The sequence below is a fragment of the Phoca vitulina genome, unplaced genomic scaffold, assembly GCF_004348235.1.
Source record: "Phoca vitulina isolate PV1807 unplaced genomic scaffold, GSC_HSeal_1.0 scaffold12, whole genome shotgun sequence".
NCBI lineage: Eukaryota > Metazoa > Chordata > Mammalia > Carnivora > Phocidae > Phoca > Phoca vitulina.
In genome coordinates this window covers 39,173,215-39,194,888 of record NW_022589715.1, presented here as the reverse complement: position 1 = coordinate 39,194,888, position 21,674 = coordinate 39,173,215, and the positions used below count along the sequence as shown (strand labels likewise).

General features: G+C 44.3%; 1 protein-coding gene and 1 pseudogene across 1 annotated transcript; one reads left to right on the top strand and one right to left on the bottom strand.

The window, feature by feature from the left end:
- The first annotated feature begins 16,954 nt into the window (after nt 1-16,954).
- Nucleotides 16,955-18,223, top strand: LOC116636400 (voltage-dependent anion-selective channel protein 3-like). The gene has a single exon (XM_032411177.1). It carries the CDS (start codon nt 17,006-17,008, stop codon nt 17,855-17,857), a length of 852 nt encoding a protein of 283 aa, XP_032267068.1. The 5' UTR covers nt 16,955-17,005; the 3' UTR covers nt 17,858-18,223.
- A 1,582-nt stretch (nt 18,224-19,805) lies between these two features.
- LOC116636461 lies at nt 19,806-20,605 on the bottom strand (annotated as a pseudogene).
- Between the last annotated feature and the right edge of the window lie 1,069 nt (nt 20,606-21,674).

Sequence of the window (21,674 nt, the reverse complement as noted above, 5' to 3'; positions counted from 1 at the left end):
ATCTGTCAGGCAAAGAACAAGAGAAGAGCCAAAAAGGTTGTCAAGGCTGCAAATCTCAGTGCCTGGGGAGATGATGGGGAAACCCAAACCAATCTTGCCCTCTGTGGAAGCAGAAAGTTACACCAGGGCTGGCAAGAAATGGATTGTGTCTGGGTGGTTGACTCATCATGAAGGAACAAACAGTATGTCTTCTTCCACCTCTTGGGAGGGCAGACGGGGCTTGGCAGGGCTAGGCTTCCTTGCCCCAGAGGAGAGGTAAGCAACCTTTGTCCTTTCAAGTCTGATCTACTGAGTCTGTCAGGTAACCTAGATGAGTAAAGAGCCTGGGTATCAAAACAGTCTGTGGTCCAGTGGGAACCTCGGCAGTGCCGCCAGATTGTCTAATCTTTCAATGCAACCTTTTGGTCTTAAAAAGGAAAAAGAAAGGAAAACAATTTCTCATGGAAGGAAGTGACATTATACTTCTTTTTCTATATTCGGATCTCTCAAAAGGGTGCACTGGCTTTACCCTTTTCGCAGCTACTACACACGAGAAAATGAACCCCAAACTCATTCTTTGTCTGATTGAAATAGCATATATACAACACAGCCTTGTGTAAACGCACAAACAACATTTTGAATCTTAACATTTCTGATTATTGTACTAATTGTGAACCCAGAGGGTTTATTTGTTTCATCCCAGTGATGAAAACACCCCTTGCCTTTGTGCTAATCAAGACTACTAATTCAGGTTAGCAAGTATGGGGGAAAGGAGACCTCAACACACTTAAGTTCTGCCTTTTTCCTCATGCTGATTTTAAATACAACAGCCATTTTATTCTCCCGTAGATGGGTGGTTTACTTGGAAGAAGGCCAAAACTGAATATCATTCTTTGACATAATCACTAAGCATAAATGTGCAAAAATTTATATCTATTATGATTGTATCTGTAATCTCTGAAACTGTGAAGATTATTTCTCATTGGCTCTACCATTTCCTGGTTTGTGGTACAGGCTGATGGAGATGTATGTATTGCTAATATAGGAACCGAGATGTATTATTTGCCGGGTGCCTTGGTCTCCACTGGCTTTCCATAAAAGCACTAGTAAATAATCACCTCTGTAACTGTTTTCTACACCCTTGGAAGTTACATCACATCTAAAATGTTATTGCAGATATATTTATCCGCCCCCCCAAAGTCAAGGACTCAAGAAGAGCCAAATTAGGAGCAACCACCAAAAGCTAAACCACCACACTCCCAAAGAAGGTCCTAAAATAGGCAGTCCCCTGGTGGGCTGCCTTAGCAAGCTCAGTCTTGGTGACCAGAGCCATTTCACCTACTCCTGGCCAGGTGTCTGTTCCCCTGGCTTTGGGGCCAGCAGGATTCGAAGCCAAACTCAATGGTTATGACAACGGTCATGATTTATGGCAGATGAGGTCTGCTTTCATGCATAAACGCACTCCCCGTTGGTGTAACAACCACTTAAATTGACACAATCCTTTTAGGAGACCAATCTGCAAAATGTTTCCAGAGCCCTGCGTGCCTCTGTCCTTTGACCCAGTAATTCCACTTAAGAAAATAATCCTCAATTTTGGCAAAGTTCAGTGAAGCCATCAATAGTTCAGCAAACACGTACTGTACTGAGCAGTGCACATCATAAATCACGTCAGATGTTGGAAATAATAAAATCGTGGCTTGCCCTTGGGGACTTGACAGTTGACGGGAAATGTGTTTTTATCATTTGCTGAATGCCCACCATGTGCCAGTTACTCTACTAGGCATTTTTATGTTTTCTCACTCATTATAACCTGTCAAGTCAAGTAGTGCTACCCACGTCCCACACTAAGGTGATCGACTAACTTCCCTAAGTCATACAGCTAAGCAGCATTTCTGAAATTCAAACCCAGGTCTAGAGGTCTCCAAATTTTGTGCTTTACCCACTACACCTTGCTGCATCATAATTTAAAACAACAATAACAACAATCAACATATCAATAACCACCAAAGGTAAACAATAAAGAGACGAGTAAATAAATTAATATCAATAGGTCGGATATGCAGCCGTTAAAAGTGACATCTGTGATGGTGAAAACACTTGCATGTGAACATAATAACAAAAGCAGGCTGTGAATCTCTACATGCAGAATGATCTAAAGTATGTTTAAAATAGATACACACACACACACACACACACACAGAGGAAGGAAAAATACCAGTTGTGTTTTTTTTTAAATAGGCAAACCTATACCTTCACTTAAATAGTACAAAATTAAGGGGAATTATAAGAGAAGTTGTGCTTCCATATGTAATCCAGATAAAGCAGCTCATCCAAACCAGCACAATTCACTTTTTAAAGAGGGCATGGGATCCTCTCTTTTCTAACAGCCATACAAAATTTCCTCTCCCTCCTCTCCTCTTCCCTTTACCTAACCCGAGAGTCAGAGTTCTTCACAGAAATAGAATCAATAGGATGTACAGAGAGATATATAGATTGACGGTCAGGAGATGGCTCGTGCAGTTGTGGGGGCCGGCCAGTCTGAAATCTGCAGAGCAAGGGGCAGGCTTGAGACACAAGAAAGAGTGGATGCTGGTGTCTTGAGTCAAAGGCAGTCTGGAGGCAGAATTTCTTTCTTTGGTGGGATCTCAGTATTTCCTCTTAAGGCTTTCAACTGATTAGATCATGTCCACTCACAGGAAGGGTAATCTGCTTTACTCTAAGTCTACTGATTTAAATGTTAATCACATCTAAAAAAAATACCTCGCAGCAACATCTAAACATATTTGACGGGACAACTAGGCACCAGCGTCAACCAAGTTGACACATAAAGCTAACCGTCACGAAATCCTTCTCCAATCTGCACGGAAAAAAAAAGGAGTTTGTATTTCAGAACTGTCCAAACTCATTCCATCCTTTGATGCATATTAGTAAAGGCCCCAGCCCCTAGCAATAGACATTATGACACATGAATATCATCTTGCTATACATTTGTTTGATCATAATAAATTGAATTTGTAGCTCCTTAAGGTTTACAAAATAAGTTCATGGATACATCTGTGTGATCTTCACAACAATCCATTCTTGTGTCCTTGAAGGGCCAAAATTAAGGCCAGAGAATTACATTTTTTTTTCTTTTAAGATTTTATTTATTTATTTGAGAGAGAGCACGAGCAGGGGGAGGGGGAGAGGGAGAGAGAAAGTGAGAATCTCAAGCAGACTCCCCACTGAACATAGAGCTGACATGCGGCTCAATCTCACGACCCTGAGATCATGACCTGAGCCAACATCAAGAGTCAGATGCTTAACTGACTAAGGCGCCCCAAGGCCAGAGAATTCTCTTGACATGCCCAAGATTGTAGAGTTAATAGGCAACAGAGACAAGAAAAGTCAGGTCTTCTGAAATCAAGCCCCTTATATCAAACATGTATCACGGACAGAGAAGTGCCACAGGTCCTCAAGGATAGCAGCTATTTTAATTTAATTTAATTCGATTCAATTCAATTCAATTTCCCAATTCCTCTACATTGAAAACACATAAAGATGAAGGTGCCTGGCTTATTGCCCAGGAATATAAAGCTGTGTAACAAGTTCAGGAACAATCTCTGTCCACAAGTAAGTGTTTGGTTTGTTTTTTTTTAACTTTGACTAAAGTACAGCGTGCTACTCAGATTAGACATTTACAACTCAATACATTTTCACAAAATGAATACCCCCATGTCACTGCTACCCAGAGCAAGAAATGGAACCTGACTAGCATCTCAGAAGCCCCTTGGGGACCCCTTCCCAGCCATGAAGGTGTTACCACCATCTAGAAGTCTATCACCACCCACTGATTTTGCCTGGTTTTCCGCTTTACATAAATGGAATTCTATTGTATGTGCTTTTTTGTATCCAGCCTCCATGTTCTACAATAGATCTGTGAGATTAACCCACTACTTTGTTCAGCTGTGTCGCTGGTGTATAGCATTCCATTGTATCAAAAGGGATACCATTTGTGTATCCAGTCATCCAGGTAACATTCTGGGTTGTTTCCAGCTTGGGGATGCTGTGAACAGTGCTGCTATGAACGTGCTTGTACATGAGTCTCCGTCCATCTACGTATGTATTTCTGTTTGGTATACACCTAGAAGTAGAATCTCTGGGTCACATACCTGCGGAAATTCAATTTTACTGAAAAGTGCCAAATAGCTTCCCAAGTGGTGGTACTGATGTACACACCACTAGCCGTTGACGAGATTTCCAACGGTTCCACATACCGTTAGCAATTGTTATCTTTTCAGTGTTGTGGATATGATTTACAACATATGGATCGCTCCAAAACAACATATACATAGGTTTGCATTTTTTTAAATGTCATATAAATGGTATCATGCTGAAAATAGTCTACGATTTATTTTTGAGATTTATTTCTATTTATACACAGAGCCCAATTTTGTCTCTTTTACTGCTGTATAACATCCCCATTCTACAAATCTAAATCCTGCTGATGCCCATTTAGGTTGTTTCCAGTTTTTCACAATTAAAATCAATGATGCAAAGACAGTTGTTCGTGTGTCTCTGCATCCACGTGTGAGGATTGCTATAGAAAGCAACGGCCGATGATAGTCTCTGCAGAGCTTCAGGTATCCTAGATACTGCCGAAATTGCTTTCCAAAGTGGTTACACCAACTCCTACGGCTCCAAGCAGCCTCCAAGAGTACCCTTTGCCCCAGATTCTTGCCAATAATTTGTATTGTCGGGATTTTTAAAGCATTCGTCAAGCAGCTGGGTGTGTCACTTTCATAACTCTCTAAAGTTTTCCAAATAATTTATAAATACATACACTTGCATTTGCAAGGAGGAAGACAGCTCCATTCCCTTTCTCTCCTCCTACAGAGCCGTGGTTCTAGAATGTTAAAGAGGTGGCCCAGGAAGCTGCTTGACTGTGTGCGCCGTTTGAAGATCACGTGCTGGGGCTGCCGCCCAATGCCTTGTGCGTTCGGCTGGAGCGGTGCTCTCAGGCTCATTTGGTGCTTGAAGCTCCCTTCTCCCAGCCAGGACGCGCACGCAGCTGGGAGCCAGAGCCAAACTCTAGGCACCGCCCCCAGAGGGACCTCGGGGAGTATTCCAGGACAGAGGGAAGGAGGGGAAAGTGGGAATGACTTTTCCCTGCTTGGTCTGCATGAAGTCCGTCTATTTAAAAAAGCAAACCACACATGCTTTCTTTTGGATGAACTGTTAGGGGATTTGACAATATTCTTTAAGTAGTTTTTGACTTGGATTAACTCATGTCCTATCAAAACCCTTTGTTTTATATTATTTTCTCACATGTTCTCTCAGGAGGACTATGTATGGAATATGTTCAGAGCAGGGCACTCGCTGGAGCTAATAACCAATAGTACATGATATGGGGCTGAGCGGAAAGGACAGACAAGGAATCGTAGTTAGAAGGTACCTTAGACATCATCGAATGCAAACACTTCATTTTACAGACAAGGGAAAAGGCAGGCCTGCCCTGTTTACAGATGACAAAGCAGGAAGTAGACTTGCCAAGGCCCCACAGGGAAGCCAGAGTGCATCTTCCCACTGCAGTGTCTTCGCTCCATCAAAGGAGCACTTGTTCATGACTATAATCCAGAGCCTCTGACTCCTTCCTCACTTCCTGCAACCATCATGTGCTCCTTCGGGGAGTCCTTGACGTGGGGTCCATGGGTAGATTTTAGAGGCCCTCACAATGTATGTTCCTGTATCGACATTTTTCTTAGGTGAGGGTTCACATCTTTCCTCAAAACGTCTGGGAGACAAAGTAGGTTAAAAATGACTACTTGGATTTGGTGAAAGTGAGAAAGAAAAGAATCTCCTGAAAGCAGAGGAATAGAGACAGAGACAGAGGGAGGAACAGGGAAAAGGGGAGAGACAGCTAAAAAGGTAGAGAGCAGCAGGACCACCAATCCAGAATGGATCCTCACTAGGCAACATTATTCTAAGGGGAAACCTTAAAACCTTATCTGGCTTCCCAGTCTCTGGCCAGACAGTAGCACAAGGTTATCATTAGGATTCTTTTATCTCAGGATACTGCAAAGAAAACAAAAGGGTTTAGAAAAACTGAACCCATAGCACATTATCTATCATTAACTTAAGTATCGGTATGAATACTAAAACCCAGTACTAAAATAGTATGGTATTAAAATACCCATCCCTTCCAGGACAGTGTGAAACTCCACACCCTGTGTGGGGGGGGGGGGGGGGGGGTCTCTGCCTTGGCGCTGAAGTCACAGAACCTGGAGTGTGACTTCTCTGCTTCTCCAGTTCTTTCTGGTCACATCCCATGTTGATAAACCCAGCCACTTTCCTGCCTTAGCTGCATTAATGGACATATCAATTGCATATCTCTCCTTGTCTGGGTGTGTTTAAAATGCAGTGTTTGAACAACAAAGATGTTCTACTCCAACTAAGCAAATGGTATCAACTGCATGTCTGGTGCTTCAACTATTTCTGTTTTTAGTTGTCATTTCCTAAATCCGTGAAATGCAGAAGCACTTGAGGTACAAGTCTTTTCTAGAGCAAAATGCCTTCTGCTGCCCCCACCCCCCAGCTCTTCTGCAAAGCCCTGTAGTCCCGGGGCCAAGGGGACTTAGTCCAGGTATGTGGTAAAAAGATGCCTTCTTGGAGGGGGCGCCTGGGGGAGCTCAGTTGGTGAAGTGTCTGACTCTTGATTTCAGCTCAGGTCATGATCTCAGGGTCCTGGGATTGAGCCCTGTGTCTTGCTCTGTGCTTAGCACAGAGTCTGCTTGACCCTCTCCCTCTGCTCCTCCCCCTGCACGCTCTCTCTCTCAATCTCTCTGTCTCAAATAAATACATAAAATCTTTAAAAAAAAAAAAAAAAAAGATGCTTCCTGGGACGCCTGGGACATGGACTATTTTCCCTATTACTGTGATGGTGGCTGGGGACGGGCACCTAGACTGAACCCCCTCCCCTCCTCCCTACTACTGAGAAGGTGTCTGGATGTCAGAATAGATACAAGGGGTCAAGGATGCTTCAGGGATTATAAAAGTTGAGAAAGGCTTACTTTTTGTAAACAGTAAATGTCTTCTAAAGAGAGATTTGCTTAATGAAAGTCTTCTTTTTGTTCTGAATTCTCTCAGTTTTTTCTGAGTATAGTCTGATTTGAATATATAAAAATGGATCTGGAGCTGCCTTGGGGGGAGGGTGGGGCATGGGTGGAGGATGTTTAGTTCCTCTGCCTGGAAAAGTCCAGGAGCTGGGAATGCGAGATATAATAGGGCCATAGAAGTATCCTTTAAAAAAAAAGAAAGAAAGAAAGAAAGAAAAGGGGCGCCTGGGTGGCTCAGTTGGTTAAGTGTCTGCCTTCGGCTCAGGTCGTGATCCTGGGGTCTCAGTGGGGAGTCTTGTTTCTGCCTCTCTCCCCATGCTCGTGCTCTCTATCTTTCTCTCGAATAAATAAAATCTTAAAAAGAAGAAGAAGAAGAAGAAATATCCTAAAATATGCCTCACATACAGCAATCCCCAAACATTTTGAAAACAGGGAAGACGGGGCGCCTGGGTGGCTCAGTTGTTAAGCATCTGCCTTCAGCTTGGGTCATGATCCCAGGGTCCTGGGATCGAGCCCCACATTGGGCTCCCTGCCCAGCGGGAAGCCTGCTTCTCCCTCTCCCACTCCCCCTGCTTGTGTTCCCTCTCTCGCTGTGTCTCTCTCTGTCAAATAAATAAATAAAATCTTAAAAAAAAAAAAAAACAGGGAAGACTAGTATTCCATTTAATATTATTCATGTTATTAAAAAATCTTATTCATGCTATTATAGTATTACCCCACACTCTCCCCAAACATGCACACTCCCCTCTGTCTCCAGCAAATCTTTAATGCAGTTTCCTACACACTCAACAGCTTGACTGAATATGGAAATCAAGGAAGTGGCTGAATTCCTTCTGTGAGGGAAGAGTGTTGCAGAAGATAAACTGTACTGATTCAAAAGAAGCAGAAGCTGGAGCTAGAAGTGACCAGGAATGAAGCCCTCTTCCTCCCTGTCTACCAAGATGATTCCGCCAAATCATCTTGAGAGCTTTTGAGTTCCATGAAATGTGGGGAAGGGCTTTGAGCCCATTCTAAGGGGCAAGGAGATGGCAGCTAATGATTCCCAAAGACCCATCTCCAGCCTTGACCTTGGAGCCACTTGCCTCCTCAATTTCTCCTCCTAGATATCTAACAGATAACTCGAATTTAAAACGACCCCAAACCAAACCTGACTCCATCTCCAAACAGGCTCTTCCCTTCATCTTCCTCATCTCAGTTACCAGCCCCACAACCACGCAGTTGCTCAAGCCCCAAACTACAAGGCATCCTGGAATTCTCTTTCTCTCATCCTCCATGGCAGCAGGCCCTGCCAGCCCCACCCCCAAGACCTATCCCAAGTCTGGACATTTTGAAAGAGGACTCCACTACCTCCATTCTGACCTGAAATTTTCTAATTGACTAAGTTCTTTTTTCCAGCTTATCTCTCTTTTTTTTTTTAAAGATTTGATTTATTCATTTATTTGAGAGAGTGAGAGAGAGAGAGCACATCAGAGGGGGTAGGGTCAGAGGGAGAAGCAGACTCCCCGCCAAGCAAGGAGCCCGATGCGGGACTCGATCCCGGGACTCCAGGATCATGACCTGAGCTGAAGGCAGTCGCTTAACCAACTGAGCCACCCAGGCGCCCCTCCAGCTTATCTCTTAACTCCAGCAAAAGACCCTGCGAGCAAAGCATCCCCTCAAGAAATGACAGCCCTGAGCCAGCAAGCCCCCACCCGTGATTGATTCCAAGACAACACTAGACCTGACTTTTACTGCCCACCTGCACGCACCCGCTGGCCTCGATCCCACATTTTCCTTATATAAACCTGGAAGTATTTTCAGGACTTTGGAGACAGTCTTCAGGACACTAGTCCCCGCCTCTGTCTTCCCAGTGCTGGTTACTGTTTCCACTGATCCCACTTAAGTATCAGCCACCATTCCTCAACTGAACTTGTACAAGAACCTCCTTACCAGTCATCCTGCCTCTACTCTGGTCCCAGTGCCCTTTATTCTACATAGCAGTAGCAGATAGATAAGAATGTGTGTGTGTCCATATCAGAACCTATCACTCTACCCCTTACAGTCATGCACGGCCTCCCACTGCAATTCAAACTCCAGCCCCCCACCCCACGTGGTCTCTGGGGCCCCAAGTGACCTGGCCCTGCTCACCTCCCTGACCTCATTTCCTTCCACACTCCTTGCATTCATGGGACATTATGCACACTGGCTCCTTACTACATGCACGTACGCACACATGCACACACACACACACACACACACACACACACACGGTGCCCCTTCTTGCTTCAGGGCCTTTGTACTTGCTACTCTTCTGCCTAGAGTGCTTTCCCCCTAAATTTCTGCCAGGCTGCCCCAATCCCCGAACTCCTGCCCCCCAGCCACTCTCTAGCCTTTACTTTGTTTTACTCCTAATAACTCTTATTTGTGTTTTGATTCACATTTTTCATCTTTCTCTCCCCATTAGAATGGGAGCTCTATGAAGGGAGAGACTCTTATCTGCCGCTCCTACAATAGTCCCTGGCACAGAATAGTGCTCCATAGAACCTGTGGAATGAACACAGCTGAGTTTCACTTGTTTCCTGCTTTCTCTCTCTCAAAGGCCACCCAAACTGCAGCATCCGGTTCAAGCCTCAGGCATCAGAGCGGTCATTTGATGGTCCCCCTAAGTCAGGTAAACTGGACCACTGGTACCTGTAGGCGCCCTGCAGGCTCCCCTGGGAAAGGCAGAGACCTCACTAGAGCTGGCAGAGGCCCTGGGGAAATTCACACAAGACGGAAGTTTCACTCTTTCCAAGCATCCAGTTCTGTCCCTTTTCAAACCTCCCTGAAATGTTCTGCTCTTGCCATTTTCCTTTCCTTCCAGACCGTTTCCCAAAGGGTAAAACCTTTCTGTGTGACCTTTAGTCACGAACAACAAGTAGTGACTATAAAATTTACTTTTTCAGTTATCAGTTCAATGTTGCTCACTGGGTCTGATAACTGACCTAAATAAGCCATTGTGCCTCCAGTTATAATCTCTCTCTCTCTCTCTCTCCCCACCCTTCCATGTAAGGACACAGCAAGAAGAAAGCCATCTGCAAGCCAGGAAGAACACTTTCACTAGGAACCATATCAACAGCACCTTGATTTTGGACCTTCCAGCCTTCAGAATGATGAGAAATAAATGTCTGCTGTTTAAACCATCCAGTTTATGGTACTATGTTACAGCAACCTGAGCTAACAAAGACAGTGTTTTCCCTGAATTCATTCAGCAGAGATGTCCTGAGCCTGCCCAGTACCTGGGCTGTGGAATAAAGCATGGATAAAGCAGATGAGGTCCCACCTTCACAGTGGAACTTTGATTCTAATGGGAACGTTAGCCAAAGACAATAGGCAAGTAATCAAACAAGTGAATTTAGACCGTGATAAGAGCCATGAAGAAAACACAACAGGGAATGCAACATGGAGTGATGGGAGGGGCTACTTTAGATCTGGTAGTCCAGGAAGGCTTTCTGGGGAGGGAACATTTGAGTTGAATGATCAAGAAGACCCAACTAAGAGATAACCTGGTGGAGTAACATTCCAGGCACAGGGGATCACAGTGTTAGCTTGTGCCTACGTAAGACCTGACAATTAGGGCAGGCAGGGAATGAATAGACCTTACACAGATTTGAGTATTAGTATCCAGAAGTGGAAGTGAGAGATACATAGCGAGAACATTCAAATAAGAACCTTCAGATTTTGAATACCAATGAAGTAACGATGGTCTCACAATGGCCTTCTATTCCATGCAAGGCCGCCTCTGCATTTTCCACATCACCATCATCCATAGAACATGAAATATCTATACGACATCATGATGCTAATCACAGCTTCCAAGTCGGTTTTATTAGACAGTGGGGTACATTTGCTACAATTAACAGATCAATATTGACACATTAACTCAAGTCAGCACTTTATTCAGATTTCTAATGTCTTTTTTTTTTCTGTTCTACGATCCCATCCAGGGTACCACACTGGACTTAGTCATGTCTTCTCAGGCTCCTGGTGGCTGTAATTTCTTAGGAATTCCTTGTTTTTGATGACCTTGGCAGTTTTGAGGACTATCAGCCAGGTATTTTGTAGAATGTCTCTCAATTGGGATTTGTCTTGATGTTTTTCCCAAGATGAGACTGCAGGGGCGCCTGGCTGGCTCAGTCGTTAAGCATCTGCCTTCAGCTTGGGTCATGATCCCAGGGTCCTGGGATCGAGCCCTGCATCGGGCTCCCAGCTCAGCGGGAAGCCTGCTTCTCCCTCTCCCACTCCCCTTGCTTGTGTTCCCTCTCTCGCTGTGTCTCTCTCTGTCAAATAAATAAATAAAATCTTAAAAAAAAAAAAAAAGATGAGACTGCAGCTGTGGGTTATCGGGCAAAAGACCAGAGAGGTCAAGTGCCATTTTTAGCACACCATATCAAGGGTACATATTACTAACACGACTTATCACTATTGATGTGGACCTTGATCCCTTAGCTGAGTTCCAAATTATTTTTGATTCTTCACTCTCTCATGCCTTACGTAAACTCTGCCAGTCACTGGGCTTCTCCCAGTGGTTACCAGGGTCTCTCGCCGACCCCACTCGTTGGCATCATCCCAACGGCCTCGGGTCTACGCTCCCAGCCCCTTCTCAGCACCTGGCAGCACACTATCAGAGCTCTCTTCCTAAAATAAAACTCTTGTCATTCATATCCTTGCTCCAGTCAAATAACCCCACTTGGGAACAAAACTTCTGCTTTGGTTGGAAGATAAGTCCGAGTCTTCCAGCATCACATGTATGCCTTTTTCTCAACCTGACCAGAAGCGACTTTGCCGCTCTGTCTCCTGTCCGAGCTCCACACTAGCGCTCCTCGGATCAGGCCCCGGCTTGTGCCTTCCCAGAGGCCACTGGGCTGCATTTTGTCATGCTTCCGCTCTGTGGCAGTCATCTTTCGAGGCCCTTTCTAGAAACGGCTCACAAAAGGCTCCTTACAGTCAAGGAGTGTGGTGAATTCGAGTGACAAGCACAGTGAACAGGTAACTTCAGGGTACAGAAGTAGATGCTCGATACTAATTTGGCCGTGTGCAAATTGCACAAGGAACATCTGGGCCAAAGCCCTTCACGGTGGCTCAGGGACTTAGGGGGAGGTTACACAAGGGACATGATATCCGACTAAGACTTGAAGAAAGAAGAAGTTCACCAAGTGAACAAGAAGAGGCGGAGAGAAGGTCTAGACAGTGGGTACATCGTGCACAGAATAAGTCATGGCCAGGAAGCAATTTAATATGGAAGTATTTGCAGAACGTAAATATGAGCTAGAATGTGACAAAACAAGCTAAAGAACTTGGATTTTATCATTATTTTAAAGTGAAATAGAACAGAGGAGAAAAAGTTGGTTTGTGGACATTTCATTTGTTTCTGCATATATAACTATGTGTATGTCCTGCTTTGCAATGTAAATTGTATGTTTTTACTGGAAATCACCTTTACATAAATGGTTTAAAAGACTGCTATACGGGGGTGGCTGGCCAGTTCAGTCGGTGGAGCGTGCGACTCTTGATCTAAGGGCCATTCAAGCCCCACGTTTGGCATGGAGCTTTAAAAAAAAAATGTTTAAAAAAGCAGTGCTATATGGAGAGGATATGTAGCAGGGCTGTGTGTTCCAACAGCATTTTTCAAACTTCTCCGAGGATAATACTAGTTCAGGGCCCCAACCTAGAATCAGAATGTCCAGGGGAAGCCTGGAAATCTGCATTTTCATGAGCACGCCATGTATTTTTTATGAGGGAAACTTGGGAACTCTGAAACTCTGACAGCAGAGTAGAAAATAGATTGGAGCGGGAAGACACAGAAGGTGGGAGACCACGGCTATTGTCTGAGAGACGGCAAGGCTTGAACCCCGGCAGCAGCTGTGGGGAACCGAGGAGGCAGTGGCTACGGGAGACCTGTGGAAGGTGGGCTATCAGATGTGGAGGTGCGGGACACACGGGCACCTAGGTCTCGAAGGTCTGTGTCTTGGATGCCTGCATCGATAGTGGCTACAGGAGAAAGAGAGTGGGGTTCAGGGGAAAATAATGAGTAGGGTTTTGGGACTTGGATTTGCAGTGAAATCCGTCCTGAACCGTGGGCATTTGGAGTAGGCAGTAGTGGAGCTCCGCACAGGGGTCAAGGCTGAAGATAAGAATTTCTGCGTCGTGAGCATATAGGTTAGAACATGAAAAATACGATTCCCAGGGAAGTGGGTGGGGTCTGCAGAGCCAAGGACATCAGGTGGAGGGCTTGAAGCTCTCACGGCTCCTACTCATCACTTCTGCCTCATGTAATTTCCCTCCGCGAGAGAGCCCTTCACCCAGTCCCTTCCTCTGCCTAGCACAATCTCAAAAGCTCTCTCTCCAGCTCTCACCACCCAGGTGGAGCGAACCGCAGCGCTGAGCTACAGCATCTCCTTGCACCCTCCTCCACCCATTTCTGATTAGGGTTAGTGGTGTCCCGTTTTCCTTTTTTTCCCGTGAGAGGCTTCAGAAGCATTTCTGGATTCCCAGCAACTAGCACAGCATAGAACCCTAACAAATGTTTGTGACATTGTGGTGAAGATTTCAGGGTACTTCATCAATTTGGACTTAAAATGCTAGCAATTTTTAAATGGTGAATGAATCCCTTCAAACAATAGCTACCAAACTATTATAAATTATTTCTGATGATATTTCGTGACAGTACCATCTGGTTTTTATCTTCCTATTTCTAGCTCAGGGATCTCATATTTTAATTTAACAAAAGCTACTCAAATTAATCTCTTTATTCCATTGCATAGCCCAGGAAAGGCATACATTAAAGTCATGAGTGCCAAGTTCATTTCATCTTAATATGGAAAGTATTTGGGGCTAAATCACTCAGGTATTCTTTGACCAGAAATAGTGTGTACCTTGTGTAGCCCCAAAATTAGTTGCTGCATTTAAAAATAACATTTTATTTAAAATTATCAAACATATACAATGGTAGAAAGAACATCAATAAGCCTATATGTACCCATTACCTACTTCAATAATTATCAACTCACAGCCAATTCTGTTTCACCTCTACCCCCAACTTCATTGCATATTATCTAGAAGCAAATCCCAGAGGGAGCATACTATGTCATCAGTAAAAGAAGAGACCTAAAAAATAAATAAATATATATATACATATATGTACATATACATATATATATAATTACACCTCAAAATATTAACAATAGTTCTTTAACATTATCAAATATTCAGTCATTGGTCAAATTATCAATTCTTTCTTTACAGTCTGAAAAAAAAATTAAGATCTAAATAATGCCCACACATTGCCATTGGTTGATATGCCTTTTGAGTCTCTTTTATTAATCTATAGGTTTCCTGGGGCACCTGGGTGGCTCAGTCAGTTAAGTGGCTGCTTTCGGCTTGGGTCATGGTCTCAGGGTCCTGGGATCGAGCCCTGCGTCAGGCTCCCTGCTCAGCAGGGGTCTGCTTCTCCCTCTCCCTACTCTCTCTCTCTCTCAAGTAAATAAATAAAAATCTTTAAAAAATTTTTTAAAAATCTATAGAGTTCCCTTTCCCTCTTTGTTTCTTGTAAATTATTTATTGAAGAAATCAGGTCCTTTGTCCTGTAGAGTTTCCCACAGTCTGATTTTTTGCTGCATGTACTCCCATGGTAGAGTGTAACATGTTCCTCTGTCCTCTGTACCTTCTGAAATCGGGAGTTGGAATGAGCAGCTTGATGAGACTTGGATTTTTTGGCAGGAGTGTTTCATGGGCGTTGGTGTGTTCTTCCTTTCTCCATGAAGAGGTAAATATTGTTTGGTTGTCTCTCTTTTTGTCATGTTAGAAACGATGAGTGATCTTCAAGGTCTAGACACATTCGTTCTCAGGGAGTTGCAGAAAGGTGATACTCTAATTTCTTCATTCCTTTGTCATTTAGCTGCTGGAACACTTCTGCAAGGAGGAGCTTCGCCTCGTGCATTATTCAGTTACCCAGGGACATCAAAAGGTCAGAAAAAATAATAGAATTTATATACCAGTTTTCAAATCAATAATGAATTGCTTCTCAGTCATCTTCTAGATGGGACCAATTTTTTGAGCATCATTATGAACTCATAGACTGAAACATATTTGATGTTTCAACTTATTGCCATTTATTATCCTCTTAATGCTCAAAAAGTCCCATCTTTGGCCAGTGGGAACCTCATTGGGTTGGCTCTTGGGTTCTTTTGAAACAACCCTAGTAGTCTTTGATAGCTTCCTCAACTATCCATGTGACAAGATGCTTCGAGTTTCTCTTGTTCATTTCCTGCCCCAGACCTGAATCAGCCTGCCTCCTTTTAATGGGAGATGGTATTGCAAGACCTTATCAGGGCTCTGGGGGTGCTCCCTGCACCTCCGTTGATTTGACCTTGACTTTGAAGTTTTAAATTTCTCGACATACCAGTGGCTAGTGGTGCAGACTCCAGAGGTAGACTGCCTGGGTTTGAATCACCGCTCTACCATTATTAGGTATGTGACACTGGGCCAGTCTACCAACTTCTCCATGCTTCAGCTTCTTCAATTATAAAAGGAGAATAATAACCTTACCTAAATTCATAAGATCCTGGTGATATTTAAATCAGAAAACTCATGTAAAATGCCTAGAATAGAGTCTGGCCCGGAGGGTTGAGTAAAAGTTGGCTATTAATATTCTTATTACTAATCTCTTCACAGCCTTGTCACTGTTGCCTGCTCACACTGGGGGTCATCTGGGATGTCATACAGACTGACATTTTATTCATATCTAGTGACACACTGGTTTATTTTAAAAAATTATTTTGAAGTCCCATCTGCAGCATTCGTCCCACTAATGTGCAGCTCTAAATGATGCAACTCTCACACATATTAGAACATTTCCTACAAAGGAATCCAAATTCAACAAAGCTAGTGGCATTCATGAAGTTCCCAAGTACCAGCGTACTTCCTGCTTTTTACACTCATTTGGAAAGGGGTAAATTGGCAGAAGCCTAGCTGGGAGCGGCCCAACCATGGAGTCAAGTTCTTACTTTGCATTGCCAAGTCACATTTGTCTGGTCTTCCCTAGTTGAGCAGAGGGAGCTATTAGAGGTGGCATCCCCCAAAGCCTTCCAGCTCCCTTTTTAATCAAACTGGTAGAACCTCAAGACATATTGCAGATCACATAAATCTTAATACTGGTTCTGTCTGGAAGCTCATCTCTATTAAATCTTGATCCATTTAGCCATTTGCAATACAACTCCTGCTTCAGGTTTGAGAGGTTAAAGATTTCAGGGCTGCTTTTGCATGGATTCACATGTATTTTACCAGAAGCTTATACCACTATTACTGAAATTTGGGTTTTGACTTCTTTTGTTACAATGTGAACAAACAGGGTATTTCTGGTCAAAATAAAGACAGTGAAGGGAAGCAGAAGCCTAGGGGGCTGTTTCCTTGCTGGTTCATTAGATCCCAACAAAGCCTCTAGGTACCTCTCTAAACCTGAAAACCCTACAGAGCCGTCTCTAAACAGTCTCTAAAACTGTTATGCCATGAGTTCCTTAAAACAAAGACATATGCTTGCAATTTTACACACTTGCATCACTGACATATGATTGCATTATAATTACATCAGCTGGGCCAAGTTGTCCATACAGCTCTGGCCAGAAATTCCCAGGAGGCACCAAGGTCTATCAGTGCTTAAACAAACATTTACTCACTTGTTTTAAATTTTTGTTTCTCTTTTTGTGTCTTATGGCACTCTTAGCATTTTTTAAGTAGCTGTTTGCCATTAAGATGACTTTGAAGGAACTTTAAAAATAATAATTGTAAAAAATAATAATATGTAACATATATGTTTGTCAATGGGGAAGTGGGTGTAGAAAAATAATGGTAGATTCATGGAAGAAGACCTTCAGCGTTGCTCTGGCGGAACGGAGACAGGCCCTCTGGTTGGAGATATGTGTAACACACCGACTTACTGTGACCTAGGAAAGGCCGCCAAGGATGTCTTCAATAAAGGATATGGATTTGGCATGGTTAAAATAGATCTGAAAACCAAGTCCTGTAGTGGAGTGGAATTTTCTAATTCTGGTCATGCTTACGCTGATACAGGGAAAGCGTCAGGCAACCTAGAGACCAAATATAAGGTCTGTAACTATGGACTTACCTTCACCCAGAAATGGAACACAGACAATACTCTCGGAACAGAAATCTCTTTGGAGAATAAGTTGGCTGAAGGGTTGAAACTGACTCTTGATACCATATTTGTACCGAACACAGGAAAGAAAAGTGGAAAATTGAAGGCCTCTTATAAACGGGATTGTTTCAGTCTTGGCAGTAATGTTGATATAGATTTTTCTGGACCAACCATCTATGGCTGGGCTGTGTTAGCCTTTGAGGGTTGGCTTGCTGGCTATCAGATGAGTTTTGACACAGCCAAATCCAAACTGTCACAGAATAATTTTGCCCTGGGTTATAAGGCTGCAGACTTCCAGCTGCACACTCATGTGAATGATGGCACTGAATTTGGAGGGTCTATCTACCAGAAGGTTAACGAGAAGATTGAAACGTCAATAAACCTTGCTTGGACGGCTGGCAGTAACAATACCCGTTTTGGCATCGCTGCTAAATACAAGCTGGATTGTAGAACTTCTCTATCTGCTAAAGTAAATAATGCCAGCCTGATTGGACTGGGTTATACTCAGACCCTTCGACCTGGTGTCAAACTGACCCTATCAGCTTTAATCAACGGAAAGAACTTCAATGCAGGAGGTCACAAGGTTGGGTTGGGATTTGAACTAGAAGCTTAATGTGGTTTTGAGTAAAGCATCCGATTTGTCCCTGGAGGTGAAGAGAACCCACTATGTTTTGGCCTTAAAATTCTGTGAAATTTCAAAAGTGTGAACTTTTTATTCTTCCAAAGAATTGTAATCCTCTCCACACTGAAGTCTAGAGATCGCAAGTCCATCCTAAGGGAGGTACTTGAAGGCATGCCTGGAAGTTGTCATGTTTGTGCCACATTTCAGTTGAGTTCCGCAGTGTTATTTTAAATGTGTTCCTCAGCAACAATGTAGTGTCATGTTACAAAGGAAATGACCCAATCCTCCAGTTTGTACATCACGTCCTGCATGTCCCACACCACTTTTTGATGACCTTTTAATATATTGGTCTCTGTGCTGTAGTGGAATCTTTGGTTTTGCATCAGAGTAAAATAAAATAAACCCATCACAAAAAAAAAAAAAGAAGAAAAATAATGGTAGATTCATATAATGGAAACTATTCGGTTACTAAATAAAATGGATCTTTAGGTATTGATACTTAAATGTATCTTTAGGTATTGAAAGAACAGAAACAAGTTTCAAACATACTCAAAACAGTATGTATAGTAGGATCATATTTCAGTAAAATAATAATTATTATACATGTTGGTATATGCATAGAAAAAAATCTGAGGGGGCACCTGGGTGGCTCAGTGGGTTAAGCGTCTGCCTTGGGCTCAGGTCATGATCTAGGGTCCTAGGATCAAGTCCCTTATTGGGCTCCCTGCTCTGTGGGGAGTCTGCTTCTCCCTCTGCCCCTCGCCCCTGCTCCTTCTGCACATGCGCGCGCTCTCTCTCTCTCTCTCTCAAATAAATAAATAAAATCTTTTTAAAAAATCTGAAGAAAGATAGCCCAAGATGTTAATAGGGGCTATTTTGGGGGCACTTGGGGGGCTCAGTCAGTTAAGCCACCCACTCTTAATTTCAGCTCAGGTCATGATCTCAGGGAAGAGTCTGCTTGAGATTCTTTCCCCCTGCCCCTCCCCCATTCGTGCACTCTCTCACAAATAAATAAATAAACAAAAGTTTTTTTAAAATAGGGGCTATTTTCAGAGATGAAATTGTAATTGATTTTTCCTATATATTTCTATACTTCTTGGAATTTCTTATGAATAAGTATTACTTTTTCAATCAGAAAAAAATATTTTTTTGAAAATCAATGTTATAATGTGTTCAAAACATCAAAAGAATCTATTGTTAATTTTAATAATATTAGTGAAATTTCTCATGGTAGCGTCTCAGTTGAGAGGTATATTATTAAGCTTCTGTGAAAATAGTAGTTATTATTACTATAACTGATGTAGTAAAGAAAAAAATAACCAGTATAACTAGCCCTCCTTGAATTGAAAACAATTTAGTACAGGTTTTTGTTTATTTGTTTGGGGACTTTTGTGGGGTTTTTTTTTTCTTCCCATTTACCAGTTTATTAAAGGATGTGATAAATATGAATCAACACAGAGTGAGGCCAGGGAAAAGAGTGCACTGCTCTCCCCACATCTCCAAACGACAATATTGCAACCAGCTACCCTGACGCCTAAACTCAGCCGAGGCCCCAACAAGGAAGCATCCCCTCTCTGCTGTAGGAACAATGCACAGAATGGCCACAAGGAACAGAGGCTGACATCATTTTCAAGAAAACACTCTATTTTACTAAAAGTCAACATAGACATATACGTTACATTTTACAAAAACACCATCTATTTGGATCTCTCGGCGCCCCCAATCCAACAAAAGGGGGCTCTGAGGGAGCTAAGAGGACAGGATCCCCCTTCCAAACACTGTGGCGGCCCCGTGCAGCCCCAGCCCCCGGGTCCAGGGCACAGGAGGCAAGGTTAGTGGAAGCCACTCCGGCAGCCAGCGCGGGGCACCGGGAGCCTGTCCAGAGCCCTCATTGCCACCCCTGCCAGGACCATGAACACGCTGATGCACAGCCTGAGCCCTAGCTGGACACACAGACAGGTCCTGCCTCAGGAGGAGGAGACAGGTACCCATAGTGGCTGCAGTCAGCCTTGCCCAGGGTTAGTGTCAATGACAGCCGGGGCTTCCGGTCCAACTCCTCCTCCTCCAGGCAGCTCTGCGGAGGCCGGGACTTGGAAGTAAACGATGAGGCCGGCCACCAGCGCCCCCTGCAGGAGGCCAACGAGGACATCACTCCAGTGGTGCTTGTGGTCAGACCCGCTCGCGGGTGTAGCCAACATAGAGTGCAAAGGCCAACAGGAAGACCTGCACCGTGGGCCGCAGAAGTTGTGCCCACTTCCAGCAGAGCTGTGCCTGCACGTAGAGCTCCAGGAACATCATGCAGTACGTCCCAAAGGAGGAGTGTCTGGAATAGAAAGTCTGGACTCAGTTAGCGGGGCTTCCCCACACCTTCTCCACCTGCACGTAGACGGAGCAGTTGATGGAGCTCGAGTCAGGGTCACACACCGCCAGGAAGTTGGGCCGAAGATGGCCGGTCGTGTACTTGGCCCAGGTCTATGAGTGACTGAATCACTGCAGCCCCAAACAGGAACTTCCCCAACACCTTATAGACGGCAGCCACATAGTTGTTGAAGTCAGAGCGGGAATAGAGACGGTCTTTGTACACCAGGTAGGCCTCCCTGGCCGAGACAAGGATGATGGTGGCTGTGATGGTGACCCCGGCCATGAGCCCACGGGTGATGGTGTCTGTACGGTAGGGGTACCGGATAGAGTCGTCTCTGCAGGAGAACCATGCTTATATGGGGCGTTCACAAGAGTCAGGATGGCAGAGAGGCTCCATTCAGATAAACGCAGTCGGGAAGATGGCAGAGGAGGAAGATCCTAAGCCACCTCCTCCAATGTACACATCAAGGCTACAACCTCATATAGAACAACTTGCTCTGAGAAGAAACCTGGAGAACAGCTTTTCCATAGCCGAAGATAAAAAGACAAAGCTACACTGAGAAGAACAGGAGGGGCAGAGACACAACACCCCTAGCATGATAACTGACAAGCCAGAGGGATTTCACAGGGGTGGAGGTCCTCCCTGAGGACCACCAAGCACAGCCCACTCCAGGGTTTTGTACTGGGAAGACTAGCTGCCATAACATCTGTCTGTGAATATCAGCGGGGCTTAACTCTGGGATACCTGGAGAGCTATACAAACCAAGATGCCACTCTTAAAGGGCCCCCACCCAATCTCACTTGCTCCAAGATCCAGCACAGAGGCAGCAGTTTTAAAAATGTCTGGCCCATATGTGAAGAATGACTAATTTTAGGGCATGCACCAGAGGGGCAGGGATGTATAGGAACTTTCAGTGGGAATGGAAGCACTGATGGGCACCATTTTTCTTACCCTCCTTCAGCCTAGCTGTCCAGACACTGCACCATGGGCCACAGAAGTTGTGCCCACTTCTGGTGAGCACCAATTCTAACATTCTCCATCCACCTTGCTAGCATCCACCTGGCATTCCCCTGTGGACCCATCCTACCCAACATGCCCACCCCCCAGGTACCCCTCCAAGGAGGCTCCCATCCTGCCACACCCAACAGGAAGACTCAGCCAGTACCAGTACCCCTCAAAAGTAACACCTGCCGCAGGGAGGAAGAGCAACAGTAATGACCTGGCCTCATAGCCAGACCACACCAGGGGTTAACCCCATCCACCATCATACCTGCAGCAGCCACAACTGGGCATCTAAGCCAGCCAGGCCAGGGCCAACCCTGCCCACCAGTGTGCCTACAGCAATCATGGCCTCACCACGACAGAGGGCTCATGCAGCCAACACAGGAGACACCTCTGGAGTGCTTCATTTTGGTGACTGGGGGTATTAGGCTTCTGGGTCCCACC

What these genes read in the sequence shown, in the direction of transcription:
- LOC116636400 (XM_032411177.1), top strand. Translation starts at nt 17,006, where the DNA reads ATGTGTAACACACCGACTTACTGTGACCTAGGAAAGGCCGCCAAGGAT.